This window comes from Aedes albopictus, chromosome 3 (assembly GCF_035046485.1).
Source record: "Aedes albopictus strain Foshan chromosome 3, AalbF5, whole genome shotgun sequence".
NCBI classification, from domain to species: Eukaryota; Metazoa; Arthropoda; class Insecta; order Diptera; family Culicidae; genus Aedes; species Aedes albopictus.
The window spans coordinates 229,827,873-229,852,872 of NC_085138.1; the positions used below are offsets into that span (position 1 = coordinate 229,827,873).

Sequence of the window (25,000 nt, forward strand, 5' to 3'; positions counted from 1 at the left end):
GGTATGAAGGCGATATCCGTCCCGACTCAAAAAATGCCTGACAAAGTGTAACGTTCGTGTTCTATACTTTAAAACACGAGAAGATGATCAGTAGAAGGTGGACACACGCGAGCGGACTTGATACGGAGGGTTAAGTATCACTAGAGGTTTAGGGTTATGACACTTTAGGGTTTCACTTTCGGAGCTGTCGAGAAGAAACGTCTTACTCGTATGGTGTCTGGAATCAAAGAGAACCCGACAGTCGCTGGTCTGTTTATTGAACGCTGTATGCTATAAAAGTATTTGACATTTGTCAAATACATAGTTATCTGAATGTACTCATTTTTAGTTATAATTAACACATTAGTTTTATAGCAAAAGCACTTCTAAAAAATACATTTCAGAGGACATATCAGTCCTTCCCCTTTTAGAGGTTTTGAATAACTAATACAAATTCGAAAGAAAATTATTCTTAATAAATCTTACAAAAAATATTCGATCACTTGCTATTAAAAATATTCGAATTCACTTTTGAAATTATTTCTTCGCGTTCTTTTCGAACGCCGTGGCTGGCCATCGAGCGCCAAATCCGTCTCAATTTTCCGTTTCCGATTCGGCTTAACCGATGATGATATTCTTCTTCCGTCCTTGTCGCACTCCGGGAATCCCCGGAAAGGCTCCTCGTCATCGATCGCTCCTCGCAGTGGTAGTGGGTCGGGATCACGAACCCGGAAAGGCTCCTCTTCATCGCGACTTGGTAGTGGCAGTGGATCGGTTTCATCGACATCAGGATCGACACGCACCACCAACCCCCGACGGACCCCTCTGCTGGAATCATAACCGATCTTGATTTGGCTTCTGTGCACAGTTGTAATCTGTAAGATATGTTTACAAACACGTTTAATAAAATGAATTTTTAACCATTTAGCCTGATGGTGATGATTATGGTTTTTGTACCACAGTACATTTCCCGCCATCAGATTGTCCAAAGGATCCTTATGAACCTTATCTTTAAGGTCAATGTAAGATCTGGATTTTGAATCATCATTATAGTTATTGTTGGTGTTAGTCTTTTGTAAATTACGATCGTTAACATGCCGTCTTGGATTGACTAGATCAATCAATAATTTTGGTGTATATGCTAAAACTTTTTCGGAAGGGAAGAAACCCTCCATCGTCAAACTATTGTTCCTAAAATTTATTAGAAATAAGTTTATCAAGTCTTCCAATTTTACTTTCGCGTATTCTGGGTCAAGAAGTAACTTTTTCAAAACATCTTTAACCGTATGAACAATCCTCTCCGCCTGGCCATTGCTAGCAGGATTGTATGGAGGACTGTTCAGGACCCTTATTCCTTGCCTTTCAAGAAAGTTCTTAAAATCATAACTATTGTATGGTTGACCATTGTCTGATACTGAAATATACGGAAAACCAAATCTAGCAAAACATGCTAGTAATTTCTTTATAACTTTCGAACACGATGTATCATTTTTTAATAACTTATTTTCCACCTTTTTAAAAAACTGGCATTCTTTTACTCTGCCAAAAAAATGCAAAACAACTGCACCAAACGCATCATAGACTACAACGATTTGTTTTCGTGGATTGAAAAATTCAAGGAAATCTTGTCCAGGAAGTAAACTGTTTGATTTTTTAAAGAAATTGTTAAAACTACCATTCCAAATGAAAATAAATTTGTTCTTCAACAAACTATACAACCGATATAGTTTGTAAGACCAATCTGGAATGTATCTTTTATTGTTATAGAAGGGAGTTTTCCATTGCAACAAACCTTCTTTGCACATGGCATGATACAGATATTTCAGCCAAAATACAAACACTTTCGTTTCCTCCCAATTTGCCTTAATATATGCTTCAGACAAGCCACCCAAAACAATAAAAGGTTTTTGTCTGTAGTCTGCACTATTTTGCATAGGAATTTCAAAATTCTGATAATCTGGACTATCAAAACATTTAGTTACTTTGTCCCTCAACCTGAAGGGAATGTCATAAACTTTCTTAAATTGTTTATCTGTTTTTAAAACCAACTCGGCTTCATAATCTCTAATAGGAGAAAAAAAAATCATTGAGGAAAACATTAGGAAATTGATCCTTAATCTCATTCTGCCAAACATTTTGTTTATCATCAATCACATTATTAACAGTTATTAATTTGTCAAAATAATTACGCCAGCTGGGAAAGAAAATATCCAACCATGTTCTGCCTAAAAGAGGAATAAAATTGTGCTCACAATCCAACACAACAAGTTTTAAAATGCTCGTTTTATTTCGAAATTCAACCGAAACAATAGCTTCCCCAGCAACATTCAAACTAGAACCATTCACCACAATTAAATTTTTGGAACTTTTCTGAAGAGGAACATCAAATTTTGTAATAAATAGCTTTTTCGCAATAACAGAAACAGAAGCTCCACTGTCGACTTGCATCTGTAATATTTTCCCCTCAACAGTTAGTTCTAGTAAACATGGGCTGCTTATTTGGTTAATTGTTGAAATGTGCATACATTCTAATTCACCTTGATCCAAATTATCGCTTTTGTCCTTCCAGGTCATCTGATTCATCATGTTGGATAACTTGTTCTTCATGCTTGGGCCAGGTTGCTCCAGGTCGATGTTGTTGATCGGGTCCTTCTTGAAATGCTTCAAGTGGAAACAGTTCCTCTCCACATGTCCTCGCACACCACAGTATTCGCACACTCGTTGTTCGATTCTATGCTGCTGGTTGTACCTCATTTCCGCAGGATAAACCGCTGCATCCTGGTATCGGCGATGCTGTTCCTGGAACCGCGCCGGTCTGGACTGCCAAGAATGACTACCTCGATCATTGTACCTGTTGTACGGCTGTACTGCAGACTGAAACTGGGGCCTCTGCCCTAGACGGCTTTTCGCCGGACCACGTCCTTGCGCTAAAGCTGTGATTCGCTGTAAAACTGCACCTCGCCCTCCCGTCAGACTACCAATGGAGGCGATCTGTGTGGAAGTGGTAATCATCTTCTCAGCTTGGGCTAGGTCAAAATTTTCCCCTTCTTCGGCCAACAATTTCTGTCGTAGGGCGTCATCTGACAAGCCAATGAGGACACGATCAAGAATGCGACCATCTTTGTCGTTCTTGAAATCACAATTTTATGCTTGGAGCTTTAGTGAAAAAAGAAAATCACTGGCCGTTTCACCAGGTTGTTGAATCCGAGACCCGAATTTAAAACGTTGAATCAAGGCTGAATCTGATTTATCCAATTTTTGTTTCAATTTCTGAACTAATTCTTCAAGCGGAGCTGCATCAAGCAACTGCTCGCTGAGATACAAATTCTGTGCCACTTCAAAAAGGTATTCGCCCCCCAAAAGGAACATCTGGTCCTTTCGATTCTCCTCCGCCACCTTATTGATGCGAAAATGGTATCCAAGTCGCTTATACCACGAAGCAAAAGATTGCCCTTTGCGGTACGGGGCAATATTCGGGGATACGTAGGCCATTTCAAATTCTGTTCAAGCAAACTTGCTCTTCAAACGCCGAAAATTAAATAGAAACACTAATATCTCACACACCGGTAATTCCAGAATAGAAAAAACTCGTTTTGTTCACCGTTAATCACAATTGCCCTGCACTAAACAGAAATAAAAAAGGAACACTCAAGTTTACTGAATTAGCTTTCACAAAGTAAAACAATGTGGGTATTGTGTAACCCCTTTCATTAAAACAAAAGAAATCACTAAGCGTCGGTTTATGCAACAAAATGGCGTTTGCCTAGCACAAAACACACAATTGGTCGTTAAAAAAAACTTTTGTTTCTTACCTCTACCAAAACCCGTCGGAAATTCCTCCGCTACGGTAGAAACCCGTCGAAACCTTTTACCGCTTCCTCACTGAGCCAACTCTCCCGATCACAGTTATATGTCAATCATATATTACTGCACTATTGGAAGATCATATGAATCTAATCTAAGGTTGAAAATGGGAAGTGAGAGTTATATGCGACGCATGTGGTATGACTCTCATGTCGCCATGATACTGTTATATGTAATGCATTTTGCTTCTATCGTGCGAGCTGGGTGCGCCAATGTATATGCAACTCCAATAATATCCATCACATTTTGAAAAAAAAGTTTCCTCGGCTGGAGCGGGAATCGAACTCACAACGCCTGAATGACCGACGCCGCTAGCCGCACGACCACACAGCTCAGTTACTGGAATTGCGGAATTCTGCAAAACGTGTTCCACTTTATCTGCCAATGTTGCTTTTCCACCCGGCCAAAGTTATATGCACAGCTGATGTATCGATCGTGTTATGTGCATATAACTCCGATATGCGCAAGTGTCATTTAGTTTCACTAGAAGGCTTTTCAATCGGAACTGTTTATAATGTGTTACGTATAACGATTCATTTGAAGTGAACGTGTCAGACTAGGAGTAAAATGTATGTGTAGCGTCTGATGAAATAGGCTCTTAGAATTATTTCAGTGCTGGTCCGTTCAGCTGATGAAATCACCGCCACCGGGATCGAAAGGGTTGCGGTCGCCTTGAAGGTCAAACGTCCGACCGTCGAAGATGAAAAATCCGGCCGCTGCGATGTAACTGGTAGCACGCAGTTTCTCCCGCCTAACGGAAATTTCACTGATCCTTCACTGTTTTCTTCACTTTTCCTCGTCGCCAACTGTAACGTTCGTGTTCTATACTTTAAAACACGAGAAGATGATCGGTAGAAGGTGGACACACGCGAGCGGACTTGATACGGAGGGTTAAGTATCACTAGAGGTTTAGGGTTATGACACTTTAGGGTTTCACTTTCAGAGCTGTCGAGAAGAAACGTCTTACTCGTATGGTGTCTGGAATCAAAGAGAACCCGACAGTCGCCGGTCTGTTTATTGAACGCTGTATGCTATAAAAGTATTTGACATTTGTCAAATACATAGTTATCTGAATGTACTCATTTTTAGATATAATTAACACATTAGTTTTATAGCAAAAGCACTTCTAAAAAATACATTTCAGAGGACATATCAAAAGCAGTTGCTGCGCTGCGTCGCAGTGGTTCAGGTTCAGCTGCGTGCAAGGCTACGTGCCATCTGAACTGGGATTTGTTCACAGCGGCTTTCTTGAAGGCCGGGAGCCTTGGACCACCCGTTGGGTGCCTGTTGTTCACGGGTTTCCCGGTACAATTCAGACAAATGCGTTGATTCGTGCAACCTTGTGCCTTATGGCCTTCGGTGCCACATCTCCTACACAGTTTGCTCCTATCAGGTCCTTTGCAGTCCCATGACTTGTGTCCTGGTTCCAGACACCTGAAACAAACCTCCGGTGGCTCGTGGAAGGTCAGATGACATACGTACCAACTTACCTTGATTTTCCCTCTTTTAACGAACTTTTTTACATCCGCCACAGGTAGCTGTACCAAGGCTACCTGTCTGTGTCCCTGCCGGCCCCTTCCGTAGCCGAACGGCTTCGGTGGCTTCCTGCAGCTCGCACTGTTGCTGCAGTGCCGTGACGATCACTTTCGATTCGGTGACCTCGTCCAGTTTTTTTTACCTTCAGAGCCGCCTCTGCTGTAAGATTCCTCTCTCGACCCCTTCGCTAAGGACCTCCTCCGCCAAACTTTTGTAGGCGATACCCTTGCGTTTCTGGTCGCGCTTGATCTCTAGGATCATTTCACCCCTACGAGTACGTCTTATACTGCGCACGTCGGCTCCCAGATCCATGAGCTTGGCGTCGCTTCGCATCGCCTTTAAGACGTCCGAGTACTTAGACTGTTCGGTCTTGATGACAAGCGCGTCGCCTTTCTCGCCCTTGGCGTCTACTCTTTTACGCCTTCTTGGTTTGGCGTCCCAGATCTCCTCAACCTGCGGCTTTTTCTTCTTCCTTTTCCGTTCGAATTTTGTCCTACTCTGTGGTTGCTGAGGGTCTAACAACGGTCGCAACCTCCTGTTCCCTTCCTTCCGGGACGGGACAGTCTTTTCAGACCTACTCTTTCCAGCTTTCTGGGACGTCTGGCTGGGGTCCGACTTGCCGGCAATACTGCCGACATTCGGGGTTAGTATTCACCTAACCTTGCGGGCACCGCCAGCTAGCTCCTCACCTGACGGCTGCCTAACTCGTTTCTGCGAATGCTTATCACAAGCAGTCGCATCCGCCTTGCCTTTTGGATTTCCTGCGAAAGCGAAGGTCTCCGTCTGGGTAGACTTCGTAACCTTTACTTTCGCTTGTTCCGCCACTACTGCAGTTTTCACGAGTCTCATGTGATCGTCCATCGACTTACGAAGTCGCAACCGGGCCGTTTTCAGATCCTTACTTATGTTGGACTTCGTGGACGCAAATTCTATGATTTTGTCAAGCTGCTGCTCAACCATCTCGTTTGCGGGCAGTCCTTCTCTTTTTTGATGGCCCTCAACAATCGCGTTCCGTCCAGTATCTCCACCGGCTGGCTTGCCGAGGAGCGGCTGATTCGCAAATTGGGTTCGCCAGGCCCCGGGACTGTAATCCATGCTGCCTCATAACGCGTTTCATTTGGACACGATCATCTAAATTCCATTCATGTCACATCAACGTGGCACGCACTCGATGCTATCTCAGGGATAGGGTGCGACTCAAAACTCTTTGCGTGCCGCACACGCTGCTACGAGACAGCACAACAAACTAGAAGGAGACGAGTACGCGCAATCGGTTGTGTGTTGCTCGCTTACTTTGCCGCGCGCTAGAGCTCTCCTGTCTCTCACGCTTTGTCGTATGCACTCTCTCGGTGCTTGTCTCCGTGCTTTGCACTTGGCTTGATACTACGCATGATAGGAAAAATTTCGAATCAAACGACCCATCACTTGTCAACCCTTGAAAAGCTTTACATTTTTGCCGAAAACACAAACTCTTAAATTAATTTATTAAGTGATTTTTTCTGTTTGGAGACAAGCACAGCCCCAAGCAGCGTGCATTACTCCCTGCGCCGTAGAGCTAGTGCTGCGATTGTCTCTCGCACAATTACGAATACTCTCTCACTCATACGTCTCTGTCTCTCGGCAAAACGGGAGACAAGCACTTGAGATTGTGTGAAGCATACGCTTTTTTCGCACCGCACGGTGCATGCCGCCAATCCCTGTGCTATCTTGCAAAGCACAACAGTTCACAAGCGACTCAAGCACGCGGAAAAGCTTCAAGTCATCAGCATACATATCCTTGCTAGAGTTGAGTTTGAGGCACAGGTTGTTGACAGGATGAAAATAGGAAGGTCAAGATGACTGTTTTGTTGAACGCCAGAGAGAATGTCATGTACTACGACAAACGCTTTGGGTGACGAGAGATAGTACTTCAATCATCGAATAATCCATTACGGAAGTCCAAGGCGATTTAGTTTTTTTTTATAGTAAACTCATGGGGTACTTTACTTTGAATGCGTTGATGAGGTTAACATAGATGTCATCGACTTGATAGCACTTCTCCATATCGTTGATTATTATGTGAGTGTATCCCGGGTAGAGGTAAAATACTGGCGATCAAAACATGATGTTGGTTTGATTGATATAAGAGATAAAAGATCTGAAAATAATATTTGAAAAATGTTCTTGGGACATCTGAACAATATCAAAATTTGATATTTCAAGATCATACGAATAGCTCGCTGCTATTGATTAGATCTTACAAAATCTAAATATGATTTGATGATGATGTTCCAGGAGTAAATTTTTGATTTTATTTTTAGATCTTTTATATCTTATGTCAATCCAGAGCGTTCATGATTAACAAAATTTTTAATCATGATTAATCATTGATGATTAAAATTATAACTTCGGTGATTATTGATTATGATTAATGATTAATTTGATTTTTAGGATGATTAAAGATTATGATTAATGATTAAAATTGATTTTATCTGTGATTATTGATTATGATTATTGATTAAAAATGGCACATTGATTAAAAATCATGATTAATTATGATTAATCAATCACCAAAAACTGGAAATGATTAAAAGGTATTTGCTGATTAAAATATTTTTGAAGTTTCGAAAGTAAAAGTTACTTTGTCTGGGAGATTTATGAAAACAGAATCGTAAATTTTATTATTTAGAACAGCATTTGAACCAATTCAAATGGGATCATATATTTTATATGGTGAATCATTTTTGGCGATGAATGATTAATGATTGATTAATTCTTTTTTGTTATGATTATGATTACTGATTAATGATTAAATTATGAAATCAGTGTGATTAAGATTAGTGATTAATGATTAAATAAGAAATTTTAGTGATTATGATTAGTGATTTTTGATTAATCTTAATCATTAATCATTAATCATGATTAAATTTATGATTAATCATTAACGCTCTGTGTCAATCAAACCCATATCACTTTTTGATCTCCATATCAAAATATGCTATTATTGAGCTCTTTTCCTCTACTCGGGATGCCATCATGTTCGATGTTGTAGATTGCTTTCTTACAAAACCATGTTGACATAGACTACACAACTGGGTACAGTGCATCATGCATCAACTTCTCGAAAGATTACGAAGCCATTAAGTATATATATTGGGCGAAAAAGAAGATGAAGTCATGGATATGTCCCTTCAACGAACCAAGCCGAATAGTTGTAAGCTATTATGAAATAAGCACTACGGAACCATCCCAAGGTTGGCAGAAGTAAACACAAATCAAACACAGCAAGATACGGCAACATGCAAATCCTGATGTTCATTGAATATGCTGAAGTGCAGAATAGTATGAATCGGAACGATAGGCGAATGTTTTATGTAACTGTCAATGGTGAGCGGTATGATATTACACCATGTCAAAACAATGGTGTCAGTCGGGTAGACTTCATGCCACAAAAGTTGAACTTATTGGACGCATTGGCTTAATTTCCCCAACAGGGGAGGAAAAAAAGAGGTAGACTAAGAGCTAAAGAAGGGTTGAGAGGATGTATTAAGGAACAAAATTATCATACGTGAACATGAAGTCAGAAAGGGGAGGTGTGAAATTCTCGTCGAATTTCTTAGGTGCGGAGGCGATTAACTGTCTCAAACAAGACGAAGTAATAAGATAAATTTTTAGTTTTTTGAAAGCTGCATAGGTGGATAAATATTATTCCATATATTCCATATCTGATAATCAACCAACATGACCCCCTTTAACGGTATTGTGGGTTTGAATCTGCGGAAGTAAAATTTCCACGGTCGGAAGAGGCTACAAAATTGGGATTTCATTCCATTTCCGAAGCATTGGCGGTTGAGCGGAAAATCATTCCTAGGTTAGGCGGGGGTGACGGTATGTAGGTTGGTTGGTTGTTCAGTGGTGGAAGCAGCTCCATCCAGAATTGTGATTGGCACCGGAACAGAAGATGGATTGACATGTTTGAAAGAGACCCACATACACAGATATGTGGATCCAGAAGTAAGGGAAAGCATTTGGATATGGAACGAAGATACATCGATACAAACTCGGATGGACAGCTTCAATTTACCGTCGAAATTTATTCCAGCCGATTGATATTTATGTCACTAGGCTTCAACTGGGATTACAAATCTGACGGAACGTCCTGTTCGGTAGAAGATCGGATCCGGGTGGGCAAGAATTCCTATAGCGATTATGATTTGATGACGTTGAATGACAGGAAATTGCTGGGACGCTGATGTGTTCATAGGAAATCTACCCGCCAACCATTTTTAAGGATCCAAATTCACAATTGAAATTCTCCATCACATGAAGCCACCAGAGCAGATTCTCAGGAATCATTGACCAGCATCAAGGTCACAAGATGATTTCACGATAACTGGTTGATGGATTCTCCCATTATCAGTTTTGCAGTAGGTACTGAGCTGCCTTCAGTTCAGTTCCTTCCGCGATTGTGAACCTGCTCAGCTCAACCGAACAAGTTCATCCATTAAATATTGTGCCCGTCAATCCTCCTGCCTGTTGGCTCAATCAATCTTCAAGTGGGCGGTCATTTAAGGTAAACTATAATTAGCGCCGTTTTCGGAGCGAATGATCCCCAAAACGAGCGTCTTCCAAGCTAGGTGAGTCGAACGGACTGCGTTCGAGAGCTGTGTTGTGAGTGTTGAACATAAATCATATGCAGAGCAGATGGACGGAGCGAGGGGAGAGTAAAGAGGCACATGGGGAGGATGGACGGTGCGATGAAAAAGAAAAGAAAAACAAATCTACGGATCATCAAATTAAGATCCAGGGAAAAGAAAATAAAACATTTGGAACGATTGCTTGCCCTTTTGGGAGCGCAAGATTTAATGCCCGAGCAGTCGGCTTGTATCCAAGCCCTACAAGTGAGGGAATCCATGGGGAGAAGACTGCACGGATAAGGGAGGCAGAGAGTCGAGCTGTCCGTAAAATGTCGACAGTGAATTTGTTTTGCTATGAGTTTTGTCTGATCTATTCGAAGATATCGTCGGTTTCCTGCAATAGGGGCATTTCTTGGTTGCACTGAGATAACGTATTAATGTTCGTGCAGTTGAAAATCGGAATTTTTGACAAGCGAAAATCCATTATTAACCTAAACCGCGCGTCGGACGTACGTCGGGCAAAGTGCGCGATGAAAAACGGTCAAACTGATAGGCCTGACACTCTTTGCTTCTTCATAAGACGCACGACCAACTTTCGGAATAAACTCTACAGTAATATCAAGCCAAGATTTGGAAATATACCTTGCAGTAAAACTGCAAAACATATGTTAGAAATAATTATATCCTTTCTTAGGCAAAGTAGGATGAATCCCATCTGCCCCAAATTTTTGAAAGGAACAAAGCTATTTAGTGCCCTGATAAAAAATATCATAAAAATACGATAAATTTTATTGTTACAACACCATTTTTTCGAAAAATATTCACCATTAAACGTATTGTAATTTACACGGCAATCCCCTATTGTTCTGTACCATTCGGCGAATGGTAAATGGCACTTTTACAATAAAAAATGGTGGTCGTTATGTATCTAAACCATAAAATTTTGAGAAAATTTTCATACACTTTTTCGCGAAAAACAATAGAATTTATTGTGTTTTTATGAGACATTTTTAGGGCAATTTTCAAAAGAAAACAATATATCTTAATGTTTTTTCATTGTTCTTATTGATTGATTTGTCTTTATTAGAGAGACTTTCAGCCCTTGGCTGGTTCGTCTCTTTCATTGTTCTTACAATACAAATACAATGAATTGAATGGCGTCAAATGAATCGTTGTTATAATAAAAATACTATAATATTTGTTGTTATTTGTAAGCAGTTTTCGCTTTTGAAAATCCATAGAATTTATATTTCCCGCTAACATTTATATCCAGCATTTACGAGCACTAACAGCCGCCAGAATGATATGGACATTTTATGATAAGAATCAAACACTCTGATGTCTGTCTGGTATGTATTGCTTGGCAGCTGTTGATAAGATCTATCATCAATATTTTCAGATAACTGCCAAATATATTTATATATGATATATCACAAGTCAGACCTCAGGTCGTATGATTCATACCATAAATCGTTCACAATTCATGTGGCCATTAGTATCTGTAAATGCTGGAGAAAAATGTTACCGAGAAATATGAATTCTTTGGTTTTTAAAAGGCGAAATCTGTTTACATAACAACAAATATTATTACATGTTTATTTTAACATCGGTTCAATTGACCCCATTAAACTAATTGTATTTGTATTGTTATCAATGGTAGTTTACTATTTACTAGATTCCTTTAATTTATTGGAAACCTTAGAATAATCATTGTTCATCTTTTTCTTGTCGTAACGTCCTCACTTGGCTAAACCTGCTTTTCAGCTAGTTTTTTATAAGTACTTCCTCAGTTATTCATTGAGAGCTTCCTCTGTCAACACGGCTTGACGTCTGTCAGTCGTTGAAGCATGCGTTGAAGTTTTAGCGAATAACATTCGATAACCGAAACATCTACTATACCCAAATTTAAAACGAAAACTATAAAAAAATATGTCAAGTGATTTTGTATTTGATTATACAAACATGATCCAAGCAACAATAATATTTATTGTTATTTATTTGTTACGAATTGTTTTTAAGTGTAATTGAGAAATAAACTCTTTTTAATAAAAAAGTCCATGAGAACTTTGCAGGCACTTTTGCAACTATATAAAAATAACTTCAATTAATTTTTACTGATAGTCCCTTTAAATTATTATAGAACTATAGAAAAACAATCGAAACTAATAAAGCTAATGTTCACTTATTGTACGAACTATATGGGCTTGATTTCTATTATAAAATGTAACAATATGTCTACTATGTGTTTTATTGTGAACAATAAAACCAGTCATATGTTAATAATATTTACCATGCAATGAATGGTAATTTTTTATCCGGGTGTCCACTCAATCGATTCTATAGTTGAAATACTCCGCGCCGAAGCCAGAGAATCATAGTAAATTTAAGGTGGTGTTCTCGTTCATTCCACCCAATTCAGAATTTGTAATTTTACAACATTCACAGCTGATAACCTTTTTCCATGTACCTCTCACATTTTCCCCCTTAAACCGAATGCAAACACACGAGATGACGACGGTTCGACTCGGAACGGAATGGGAAATAAACGTTTAAAGCGAGATTAAATCGAATTTACGGCGATGTTGTAATTTTGATACCTTTCGATTCGGTCCGATTCTTTTTGGTTCCGTTTTACCTCCGGGCCGGCGCGGGCGGCGGGCTGACTATGCTTAGAGGAAGGTGCGTTCTAGGTAGGTTAGGTAGGAACCGTAGTCGTCGTCGGCCCTCGTGGGTGTCTTTTTTTACTCCTAGCTGTCTCAATTTTATTCGGCTGATTTAGCATAAGCTCTCAGCGGGTGCTATTGGATGGTGGAGCAGCTTCATCGGTCGGTCGTTTTTTTCTTTCTCTTGGAGGATTATACGAAATCATTGAGGTGTAATGCACTCGGATTATTCGGAGGATCCGCTGTTTCCATCCTACCCGTACTCTTCTACCCAGCACGGGGGCCACCAGATCTGCGTGTCAAACGGATGATACATTTTCCTTTTTTAGCCTTTTTGTTTAATTTTTTGCTCTTTCTCGTCGTCGACGTCGTTGCGCTGGAGTTATTTTTATTTCCCAGAATCGAAAGAAACGGACAGACAAGCATGCAAAATGAGTTTCCAAGGTTTAATGGGCGTTTTTGGGATTCTTCAATGGTTTATTCCGCCGAGTGGCAGCAGCAGCAGAGCGGGCGCGCGCATTTTATGCTGGGAGTTGGTTTGGGTTTCTTGTTTGCATTCCGACCAACTGCCAACTGGTGTAAATTATGAGCTTCACCTTTTTTCCTCAACGGGCATATCCAACACCGAAGTCGCGGGGTCATTCGAGCTGAGAGTTTGGGATGGGATCCGTTGATTACCGGCGGAGGGTCGTTATTGCACTTTCGTTTCGATTATTTTGGTTGCGTTGGCGGGGATTTGGGATACAATACATTTACCGCTAAATTTATGCGCTGTGATAACTCTTGGAGCTATTTCGTCAGTTTGAAATTTTATGAAATGAACCATTTGCCTGCATTTTAAATTTGATTACAGTTTTACGCACATATCACTCTCAAAAGTTACAACAGCCAGACATCAACATCCAGTTAGAATCTCCAGTTAGCCTTGTGAATAAGGCTTCGGATCGCCAATCCGGAGGCGGCAGGTTCGATTTCCATTAGGATCGGGAAATTTAATCGACTCCCCTGGACATAGTGTATCATTGTCTTTGCCTCACAAGATATAAATTCATGCAATGGCAGGCAAAGAAAGCCCTTCAATTAATAACTGTGGAAGTGCTCGAAGAACACTAAGTTGAAGATAAGTCAGGCTACGTTCCAGTGGGAACGTAGAGTCACCCTCATGCTTATCATTCTACCGTTGATAGACTAAAAAGTGGAAGCTCTCAGTTCAGCGGCGTATTCACCGATGAAATACATTGAACAATGTCGACATGCAGATCTCCGAAAAGCTCCAGCGCTTGTCCAATCTCAAGCATGCCAGCGCGATGGTTGAATCTCAGAGGGGAGGATATTCGGTAGGAAGTGGTTCGGCAAGGCAAGGGCGACCGGGAGTCTCCAAGACATTTTTTCGTGACGCTGTCAAAAAACCAAGCTACGCAACGTCTGTGCATTACACTATGCCCGAGAATGCAAATACAAAAAGCTAAGTGCTCATACTACGGTAGTTACTGGAAGTAATAGCAAGAAAAGAGAAGTTTTGACTTAAGGTGGTGGTTGTCGACATGGGCAGCGTGCAACGACACAGATTTATATCTCCGGAACGGAAATCTTGTTGCAACTTGACACTACATTGGACATCACCATCATCAGCAAGGAGAATTGGAAGAAGCCTGGTAGTCCTGCACTATATTCGCACTATAAGGCGTCAACAACATTCTGTTACTCGGTGGGGAATTCGAGTGCAACGTCGCCATCGGCGAATGCACACAACGTCCTTTAATCCGTGTCACCGAGGACAAGCTTCATCTAGCCAGTGCCGATCTCATGGACGTCTGTAATCTCTGGTCCGTGACTATGCGGACAGCTTCTACTGCCACATGTCGGACTCTTCCACGGAAACCGCTGCACTCAAGTCTTCTTACCCCATTGTGTTCAATGAGGAGCATGGGTTGTGTAACAAAATGAAAATGATGTGGAACTGAACGAAAGTGTTCTACCCATCATCTGCTCGAAGCGTACGGCTTCGTACGCGATACACGACGCTGTTGGCTCAACTGGCTAAACCGGCTAGGCTCAATATTATCACTCTGGTTGAACGTTCATAGTGGGTGATAAACTGATTCACCTTTTTTTCTTCTAAACAATGGGAAGATAATCTGCTCAACAGACACTTGAACAGAAGGTCTAGATAGTGTGGGTTTAAGGACCTCTAGAAAAAAGGTGAAATCACCGAGCCACTGAACAACATTGTCATGGTCGCCAAACCCTTCGTCTCTTCGGAACCACCAAGAAGCCATTGCTTCAGAGAGGGGCTAATGCACATCGCACCGTCAAGGTTAGCTGCGTAGCCTTCGGCAGAGAACATCGAAAACTCGCTTTGAGGAGTCCACCAAGGTAGCATGCTGACTCTTAGCCAGTTTCCAGAGTGGTCCTCACCACTCTCTTTGTCCTCGGAAGGCAGCCCAAGTAACACCGAAAACATAATCCGAAATAGCAAAATATTTACTTTGTCATGGATATGTTGTTTTCATGATACCTAAAACTTATGCACAGTGATCTTCTATTTAGAAGTCTTATTAAAGATTATATTTTCTCAAACAAACCTTGCATGTTTTTTCGATTATGTAGGGTATGTTCTATTTAAGTGCAATTTCCCAAGTAACACACATGTTATATAAAAGTTACGACAGCGCAAGTTTTGGTTGTATAGAGGTTTATTTTACGTTATTTCAACACAATGTTAGAATTACGTAAAATAAACTTCTATACAACCAAAACTTGCGCTGTCGTAACTCTATTATAACATGTGTGTTGCTTGGGTTGTTTGTTACCATACATGCTCAATATATTCTATATGTCATACTAGAGTAACATTTGCAGTTTCTTGTTTAAGACTTGTTTTCAATCATGTTTAGACAAAACATAATATGTTTCGTATGTTTATAATTAGTCGAATTTTGGTTTTCTGCAGTATGATAGAAAACATGTGTAACATAATCCTAATTCATTTTTTTTTTTGAACAGGGACATGCTACACTACCGATCATAGAAATGTAGAATCGATTTTTATTACCTATGTAAAAAATATACTCCTAACAGAATCTTGGTTATGAATACCTATATAAAAAAATGACAGAAATATATGTTACCACAATATATATGATTATCTATATGGACCGGTTTTACTGAGCATAATGCTCTTTGATCCGCTTCAATGTATAAACTGTGATAATTATTTGATACTTGATATTTGTTGTCTTTCCGAATCGTGACAGGTATCAAACCGTTCAAATACCAAATCAAACATGAGAACCAACAACAACCACAACAAAATTATCCACAAAAACAATATCAAGCCAATTTTGAATCATATCTCAAAACATGTATCATGCCATGTCACATAGTGCCATTTAATTTTATTTCTAAATTATTAAATATTTATCAAATATTCTATTATGTTTCAATAATTTGTGATTTGTATGTATAATCTTGACAAATTTTTGAGAAAGAAAGCTTTAGCATGTTTGAGTTTTTGTGTTAAAATAAGATAAAAACTATTTATTTATTTTGATGCAAAATTCTTCAAAAATACTGATTTATAAGGCGCATTAATTTTATCGAGGTACAATAGTCCATTTCACCGTAAAAAATGATTGGCATTAAAGTTTATAATCACAATGGCAATTAGGCGTTAAAGTGGCTTGGTAGAATTATTGATGCATGTCGATTTTCGCAGTTGTCGATTTTTATTATTGACATTTTGAAACTTAATTATTTACTGAAATATAACATCTTCATTGTTAAGGCACTGTTTTCGAGAATTTGTTGAAAATATATAATGGAAAACATACTAAGATACATAAATAAGTATGCTCAGATTCATATAGAATCACAAAGATGTTGCGCAGGCTCCACCTTCTGCGCTTTTTCAGTCGTATAGCAATCTGAAAATCGGTTTTATTGCTTCAAACCAAAACTTTGGAACTGGTCATACTGGAGTCGAAATAATTTCTATAAGACATGTTGTGTTACTTGGGAAGCAGAGTCGTCACCACGCTTGCTTCCAACTATATAGCGTCTGCACTAGCCATTCTCCGAGTCCACGCGCCATCTCCTCTGTAGCTCCAAGACGATATGGGTAAAAGATGTTGAAACGGCTCAGCTTGGATGCTGACGACGTAAACTTTGTCACGGCATGCTAACAGTGCGCGTCCGTAGCTAGATCGCCTGTTCACTCCCAACCGATACTTTGGCCCAAGCCGACCACCTCGTTGCAGCGCGTCCACATCGACTACGCTGGTCTGACAGAGGTCATTCAAACGACCCGAATCACCTCAGCGGTGTCCATCACCATTCTTCGTGAGTAAGTTGGTCGGCTGGGTATGCCCGAAACACTTGTCAACGTTAAACAGTTCACGAGCGCCGAACTTGCCGATTTTTGCATTTCCAACATTATCGAGCATGGTGGCCCCCTTCCACAGTGGAATGGCCAAGCGAAGCGATTCATGGACACCTTCAAGCGAGTCATGAATCGTGATCGATACGGCAAGCACTGGGAATCTTCCTGCTGAGGCACAGAAGCACGCCCAATCGGGTAGATTTGATAACTGATACTCACTCGACACTGAAGTCGGGAACGAAATAGGCATTTCTGTCTGAAGATAAGCACAGTACTAGATGAACATTTGAAAAGGGCCTATCTGCTTTTTGTAAACAAACATGTTTCTGACTCTGTAGGGCCCATCTGCATCCACCCACGCACATCAACACCCTTAACAGATAGCTTGAAGATCACTCTTCCTGATAAGGGTGTTGATGTGCGTGGGTGGAAGCAGATGGGCCCTACAGAGACAAAATTTTGTTTTTTGCAGATATACCGTGGAGGGCCCATATTCTGCGCATCTAAGACTTTTTCCATTTCAATCAGCTGTAACAAATTCCAAATCGAACCGATTTGGCTGAATTTTTGACTTCACATAGTAATTAGCTTTGTAAATAAGGGAAAAATATAATTCTTATACAAAGCACTCAATTTTTATGTAACATCATGAAAATTCTAAAGTGTGTCTTTGTTCCTAATTCTGCGCACCCTTTTTTGGAATGTTCCTTATTCTGCGCACATGGGAAAAAATTCTAAAAAGATAGCATATTGTAATGAGAACATAATTCGTAGATGAAATTCAATTGAATTCTTCATTTTCAACTTTTATACGACATTACGACTAAATTGAAACTTTGCATGTCCCCAACATTGATACTACCTACTTTGATTACTAAGCAAAGGGAATTTCCACAATAGGATTTTGTAGCATTAGCATTATCGAATACTACTACGTAAAGCTTTTTAGTTATCCGCATATGCACATATTAGTAAAATTAACATTAATTTCTAAAGGCAATTAAAACTTTTTCGCCATGACAAGGTGGCTCAATCTTTGTTTGCAAACTGAGACTTCTTTCTGGTCTAACTCCAGGGCTTTCACTGTTTAATAAAATTCCATGTAATCTCACATCATACATCGCATTTGACGAATGCTTGCATGAATACATAAAATTTCCCCCGAGGTTGATAGCAAATGTTTAAAACAAGTGGTTAGTCCGGTCGAACTGTCCGATCAAAAATGCAAGAATCGTAAATTAGCCTTCGAAGTTTATAAACTTACTTGTTGAGACGTAATTACATTCACCGGATTGCTAGAAACATAGAATATCCTAGTTATAACTATGGTGGCATTTATATGATGTTTGTTTATTAATAATCTGTTCAAAACTTAGTGTTGAAATGTCTGCAGAATTAGGACCACTATTTAATATCGGTTCCTAATTCTGCGCACCTAAGAAGAACAAGAAGATTAAGAAAAGAAGAAGAAAACTCAATTGTTTTTTTGCCGATTCTGATTCCTCGAAGACAGCAGTACAGGATGCGCATGGAAAAGCAGACATTCTCTTCATTATTTATGTCGCAAAATGCTTCAGCTCATGAGGCAACTTTTGAGCAGCTTCGCTAACGGACACATATTTCAGGCAATTTCCAGCACTTGCAACATCATTTTATTTTTTTACAAAATAATGGTCGTCGATTTGAAAAATTTTTCTTCACAAACTTTTTTATTACTATTGAAACAATATTCAAAAAATATATTTGAAGCTAATATTGAACTAGCGTCCGTAATTTTGTGGTATATTCGAGAAAGTGCGCTGAATTAGGGACTGCGCAGAATTAGGGCCGGTCACGGTACATTTTTTTTGTTTTTTTTTCAGTGATGGTGAAGTCTTTTAACTTTAACTGGTATTCCAAGCTGAATGAAGGTTCTTGTGTATTGATTTTTTTTTTCGATTTTGCCGAAAAAATGTCAGTCTTACATTATGGCTAAGACAGCACCACACACAAACAGAATCAATTACAGTCATTTTTACAGCATAACAAAAAAACTATCTCAGGTAATCGGATGCAACCGAAAATGACCTGAATATGAGAGCAGATCGTATATCACGGTTCAAGCACACATCCCAATCCCACCCATCTTTGTCTCGAACGAACCACATCCTACAAAACGATAGGTATGAGAAGAAGGCGCATCCGACCGAACGCAAAATGTCAGTCAAGAAGAATGGGTACATGTCCATCAACCACAGTCCCAACCACAGCGCGAACGGAGCCGACCAGCAGCAACCCGCCTAGCTGACTGACTTCTGACTGACTCACCACCGTATGGTATAGGTAGCTTGATTAATGTTCCACTATCAGCCGCACATTAAGTGCACTCCTTGTCTCATCTGCCTCCGCAAAGCAAATCAGGTTTTCTTTCATTAATTTCCTTTCGTATTCAGTTCAGAAACCCGCACCACGTTCCGATGTGTATGCTTCTACGACGACCGTCGTGGAAATGGGTAAATATATGCTCTACTGTAGGTGGGATGAACCTTTACCTCTACGCTGAAGATCCATCCTGGGCACTCCGGCCGGCGTTGCAATGGTTTCGCATGAGCTAGGGTTGGCACTACCGGATTAAATTTCACATCTGTGGTTGATTTGGTAACGACTGCGTGTGCAGATGTTGCACTTTTCATATGATAAGGATTCCTGCACTTATACTAAGATAATACGTCGAAAAAATCTGTTTACTTTCATTGTTTCCCAAACATCATTCGATACATCAAAAAACTAATTGCCTTATGTTCATACCTGGAAAGAAACAAATAAAAATAATAAAATTAGTAGTTGATCAAATTTTAGTAAGAGCGACTTGAGAGAAGGCTGTACCTATGTACATCCCAGATCTAATTTGTTCTCTGTTTAAGTGCAGCTGGCTTTGAAATACTCATCGAAAAATAATGGGGACCTTATCCTTTTGAAGCCAAAATGTGTAAAGTTAGCTCATTAAAAATTAGTGGTATAACTAGAATGTAACATATAGAATATCTCCAAGTAGGATAAGACAATTACTACAATTTACTACAAAAGTTCTATTTATTGGACGCAGTAGTTATAACTCCCCAACAAAAAAAAAAAAAGATAAGACAAACGAACACAAGTTTCATCTCGCATAACCAACTATAGAAATGACGAATGGTTCGTTATGTCCAGGAAAATGGCCACGTGGTTTACGGGCAGTCCCTTATCAGCGATTTTTACACGGTTCATTCGGTGCAACGGCTGACGGTGAATTGATAAGGAGAGCGTCCAACATAGCTGTGGTCCTCACAAATTCCTACGTCATGTTTCCACACCGACAGCTAAGAGGTGTATGCTTAGCTGGTAGTACGGGTAGAAGTTAAATCTTACAAACTTAAAAATAAGCGGTATAACGGTAAAAGTAGATTATGTCTATGTAGGATAAGACAAACGTGTACAAGTCTCGTCTTGCAAAATCAACTATACTAACTATAGAAATGACACCAGGAAGAACGATTGCGTGGTAACTTGGCCGGCATTCGATAGCACTTCGTGGACGGGAACGGATGCATCTGTAGAGCAGCTCATTTACCCATCGATTCGACACAGGTCGTCGCTGTACGTCAGCCAGTACGAGAAAGCATCCTGGAAAATAATTAGGTTAGATTACGCCCAATTATTTTTCTTGTCAATATTGAAACTTGCAGCATATCAGGGATATGACCTAGGATATGACACAAGCATCAAAGCGGCCAGGCCTACTACGTTGTGTTTACCGCGAAGATGATTCTCTGAATTGTCTCGAGTTCAAGTGTACGACATATTCGAAAAAAAAAAATGAAATTGAAACATCGAAACAATTCTTGAATCTACAGGGAAGGAAGGATGCGTGGACATACCGTACCAAACGCTCGGATTTGTTCATATGAAATACATATAATGTTATTTAAATGGGTTAGGAATAATAATTCACAAATTTACCTGTGTTTTTCCTGAAACATAGAGTAGGTTAAATCTGGAGCTCGAATTGAATAGGTCGTATGTGCTTTTGTCGATTAAAAATTCGATCAGTTGGATTCGCTCATAATAGCGAAAACCGTTGTAATTGAGCAAAGTTGATACAACCAGCAGATCCCTCACAAAACAGGCTTTCTGTTCCATCATTGAAAGTTTGCAAAACATCTGCCATATTGCTACAATGACTAAAATAAACTGATCGAATTTTATATCGACAAAAGCACATACGACCTATTCAAATCGAGCTCCAGAAATGTGAAACAAAAATCATTCGGATATCCTTTTTTTCTTCGATTTGTCGGTCATTCTAAAGAAAAGCGCCTTTTTCAGCTCTGTCAAATAGGCGATTCTCAATTGAACCATAAATCTGGTTGAACTACTGATTTTCTCCTCCGGGTCGGGCTCCATGGAGTACGGGGCAGCAGCAACAGCGCCGTGCACACAGCTAGGTCCAGTGCATGCATATGAAGTGTGCGCATCAGTACCCATTCGGTTTTTCGCTAATTTCTCTGTGTAGTGCTTGGGCTTGGAAGCAGTCATCACCAAATCACAGATTAAGGTGTCATGATGCATCACCAAGTTTTCAAACAAATCATTGACTTTTTGCTTTTCAATGATTATTTGCCTCGCGTTTTTGAAGTGATAAAAAACTGTCAATTCTGCAGCAACGCAGCTGAAAAAGTATCAACGCAATCATTGCGGGTGAGCATATAGGATGATACTTTTTCATACAAATATTCGCTTTGGTGGCAGAGAATTATCACTTTAAAATTTCGAGCCACATATCCAACATGGCTGCCGATGCCGATGATGCCGTAAAAATCCTTAATGGGCTTCCATAAAGAAACATTAGACACCATAGGCAACTGCAACGGAAGCTAACGATCCCTCCGCATCTGGTGGCAGGAATGAGAACCTTATGAAAAACGTGGCTCCTCCAAAATTTCACATGGCGTAGCATAGGCAAAGTGCACTTTTTTCACACAACAACGCGGAACCGAGCAACGCGGAACCGAGAAAAACACGACAGACGATTTGAAACACAACCTTTCGCGCGCACGGCCTGCTGCGATCCTGTACTGCTCCATCATCTCCTCCTTCAGAAAATCTCGTAGTACTCAAAATGTGAAGGAAGTCTCCGCTTCCTGTCTGAAGGTTCCCGAAAAGGTAGAGTTCGTTTTCTTGATTGAACCCGATCCTGACTACGACAAACCTCCGATGATCCGACAGTAGAATTTGATTTCATATGTTCAGGACACGTATTACCTCTTGAACTTCCGGGCTCGGTGATGGGAATATCCAGTTGAGAGTCCCCAATATTTTCAATATTTTCAGTTAGAACATGATCCGGACAGCTAAATTCATCCAACAGAACTTGTAACAGTAGAGGCTGCTCAGCTGAAGCTTCACATTTTCCGTCCGGTTTGCGTTTTCGTAATTGGTTAGTATGCGATCTTATCAAACCTTGTCGTTTTTCGTCTTGTAGAAGAACATTGTAGACCACACTTCCTTTCTGCTCAATAACGATACCTTTGGCCCAACTGTATCCCCAGCTTCAAACGATCGATGCTTCACTCCATACTGTTTGTTGAACTGATCATTCTGCCTTTCATTAATTTGCGTTGGTTGTGGAATCGGCGGCTTCATCAGGTCAAAAACAGAACGGGTTCTTCTACCCAAAATGACCTCAGCTGGTGATCTGTTATTCGGTAAAGATGGATTTGGGGTGCAGCGATAGGTCTGAAGGGAAATCTGCAGTGCATCTTCAACGTCTTCTCCGCCTATCTTCAAAAGCGCTCTCTTCAGTGTATCCACAAATCGTTCGGTTTGACCATTAGATTGTGGGTGGAAAGGTGGAGTTTTCACGTGATCGATTCCGTGCTGCTGGCAAATCTTGCTGAATGCTTAAGAGCAAAACTGGGTACTGTTATCCATTACAATGGTCAATGGACATCCAAATCGGGAGACACATTCCTTCAGCTTCTTAATCGTCATTGTTGCGGTCGAGCTACTGGTTGCAAAAAATTCTGGCCATTTTGAATACGCGTCCACGATGACGAGGAACATTTTTCCTTTGATTGGTCCAGCATAATCCACATGAAGACGAGACCACGATGAAAGAGTTGTTTTCACGGGAGCTTTTGATGCTGCTGCTGCACAGTTAGAACATCTCCGGACATAGTCTTCAATATCTGCATTCATATTTGGCCAAAACACAAAGCTTCTTGCCAGCGACTTCATTCTTTGCATTCCAGGATGACCAACATGTAACTGCTTGAGAACAGGTGATTGCAATGACTTCGGAATGACGATTCGATCCATGAACATCAGGTATCCATCCGCTTCACACAGCGCTTCACGTCTATTGTAGAACGATGCAACTTCATTGGAGTGCTTTGAGGAAGGCCAATTATCTCGAACTTGTTTGAGGACTGCTTGAAACGTGACATCTTTTTTGGACTAGTGATTGGTAGAACAGATACGGCTTCAGTTTAAATACTGCGAATATCTGCTTCCATTTGCAAATTGACAATCACATAATCTTCATCGGGCTTGGAGTGTTGTCCAATCAAGCGAGAGAGCAAATCAGCGTATCCAAAACTTTCAGTCTTCTGGAATTCGATCTTGAAATCATACTGCAGCAGTGTCAGTGCCCAACGCTGAAGTCTATTGGCAGTATGCACTGGTATGCCTTTCTTCGATCCGAATATCCCAAGAAGTGGTTTGTGGTCCGTTTGCAGAATGAATTGTCTTCCAAATATCATTCGATGAAACTTGGTGCAGGCAAATATCAGTGCTAATCCTCCCTTTTCTCCTTGAGCGTAATTCCTTTCAGCATCAGTCAATGTCCGGGAAGCGTGACATACAGCTTTGACAGAACTATCTGGAAATCGGTGAAGCAGGACCGCTTCAATACCATTTTGCGATGCGTCGGCTGCTACTATCATCTCCAAGTTTGGGTTGTAATGCGTCAGTAGGAGGTCTGATTGTAGAATCTTCTAAAACTCTTTGAAAGCGTTCTGACAAGCTGGACTCCAGTTCCGTCCTTTCTCAGCAAAGCATCCATTGGTTGACGAAGATCGTGTATAGCTCGTACAAACTTGCCGTAATAATTTACTGCTCCCATCGAAAACGTTGCTGTACATGGCTATCAAAAGATCGACCAGGCCCTCAGCTTCCGGATGATGCTTCATCAATACTTGGTTGCACACTGCGTTGAAAGGTACATCCCAAAGTCCGAACAGTTCAATCCATTCAGCTCCAAACAAATTGAGATCATCTGCCTTGGACACGAAACATCTTCCTTGCTTGGACACTTCATTCAAGGGGATTGAGCACGACAACTCCAGAAAGAGACCCATGTCATCGCCAGAAGCATTCACAACGTTGATTGATGGTTGTTTTCCGGCTGGACTACCCATTTGCTTGTAGACTGCTTGTGAAATCACACTGATGTCCGCTGCGCTATCCAGCTGTATTCTGACGGCGTGTCCATTGAGTTCGACTGTGGTGAACTTCCGGTTGGCCGTAACACTCACCTGATTGACGGAATGGATTCCTTGTGCCTTCGCTGACTGATTCTGAAAACCACGATTCTTCTTCGGCTTTGACTGGAAACAGGAACAGTATTCTTCCTTGTGCCCTACTTTCCTGCATGACTTGCACTGATGTTGGATGTAATTGAAATTCTTGGAATAATGCATTTCTCCACCACTCCAGCAAGGAGTGTTCGGTACATCTGACGGTTTCTGTTGCTGTTGCTGACCAGACGTCTTTACTTTCGTAGGATTCCTGATGGCGCAAACACTGGACTTGTTTCCTGACTTCTGGATCATTGCAGTATCCTTCTTGAGATTCAGGAGCCGCTGGCAATCTTCAGCCAATGAGTGTGATGTCATCGGGGTTGCCGGATTGGTACTCTCGATCTTGGATAGCAAGGAAGTCCG

General features: G+C 40.6%; 2 protein-coding genes across 11 annotated transcripts in view; both read right to left on the reverse strand.

Annotated features, from left to right (window-relative positions):
* LOC109400336 (somatomedin-B and thrombospondin type-1 domain-containing protein) overlaps positions 1-25,000 on the reverse strand; it is a 541,334-nt gene that overhangs the window by 495,658 nt on the left and 20,676 nt on the right. The gene's annotated exons all lie outside the window — the stretch shown is intronic.
* LOC134290644 (uncharacterized) lies at positions 24,053-24,952 on the reverse strand. Its single transcript, XM_062857822.1, has one exon. It carries the CDS (start codon positions 24,950-24,952, stop codon positions 24,053-24,055), a length of 900 nt encoding a protein of 299 aa, XP_062713806.1.

Excerpts from the sequence above, each read along its gene's own strand:
- LOC134290644 (XM_062857822.1), bottom strand. The coding sequence starts at position 24,952 with ATGACATCACACTCATTGGCTGAAGATTGCCAGCGGCTCCTGAATCTC.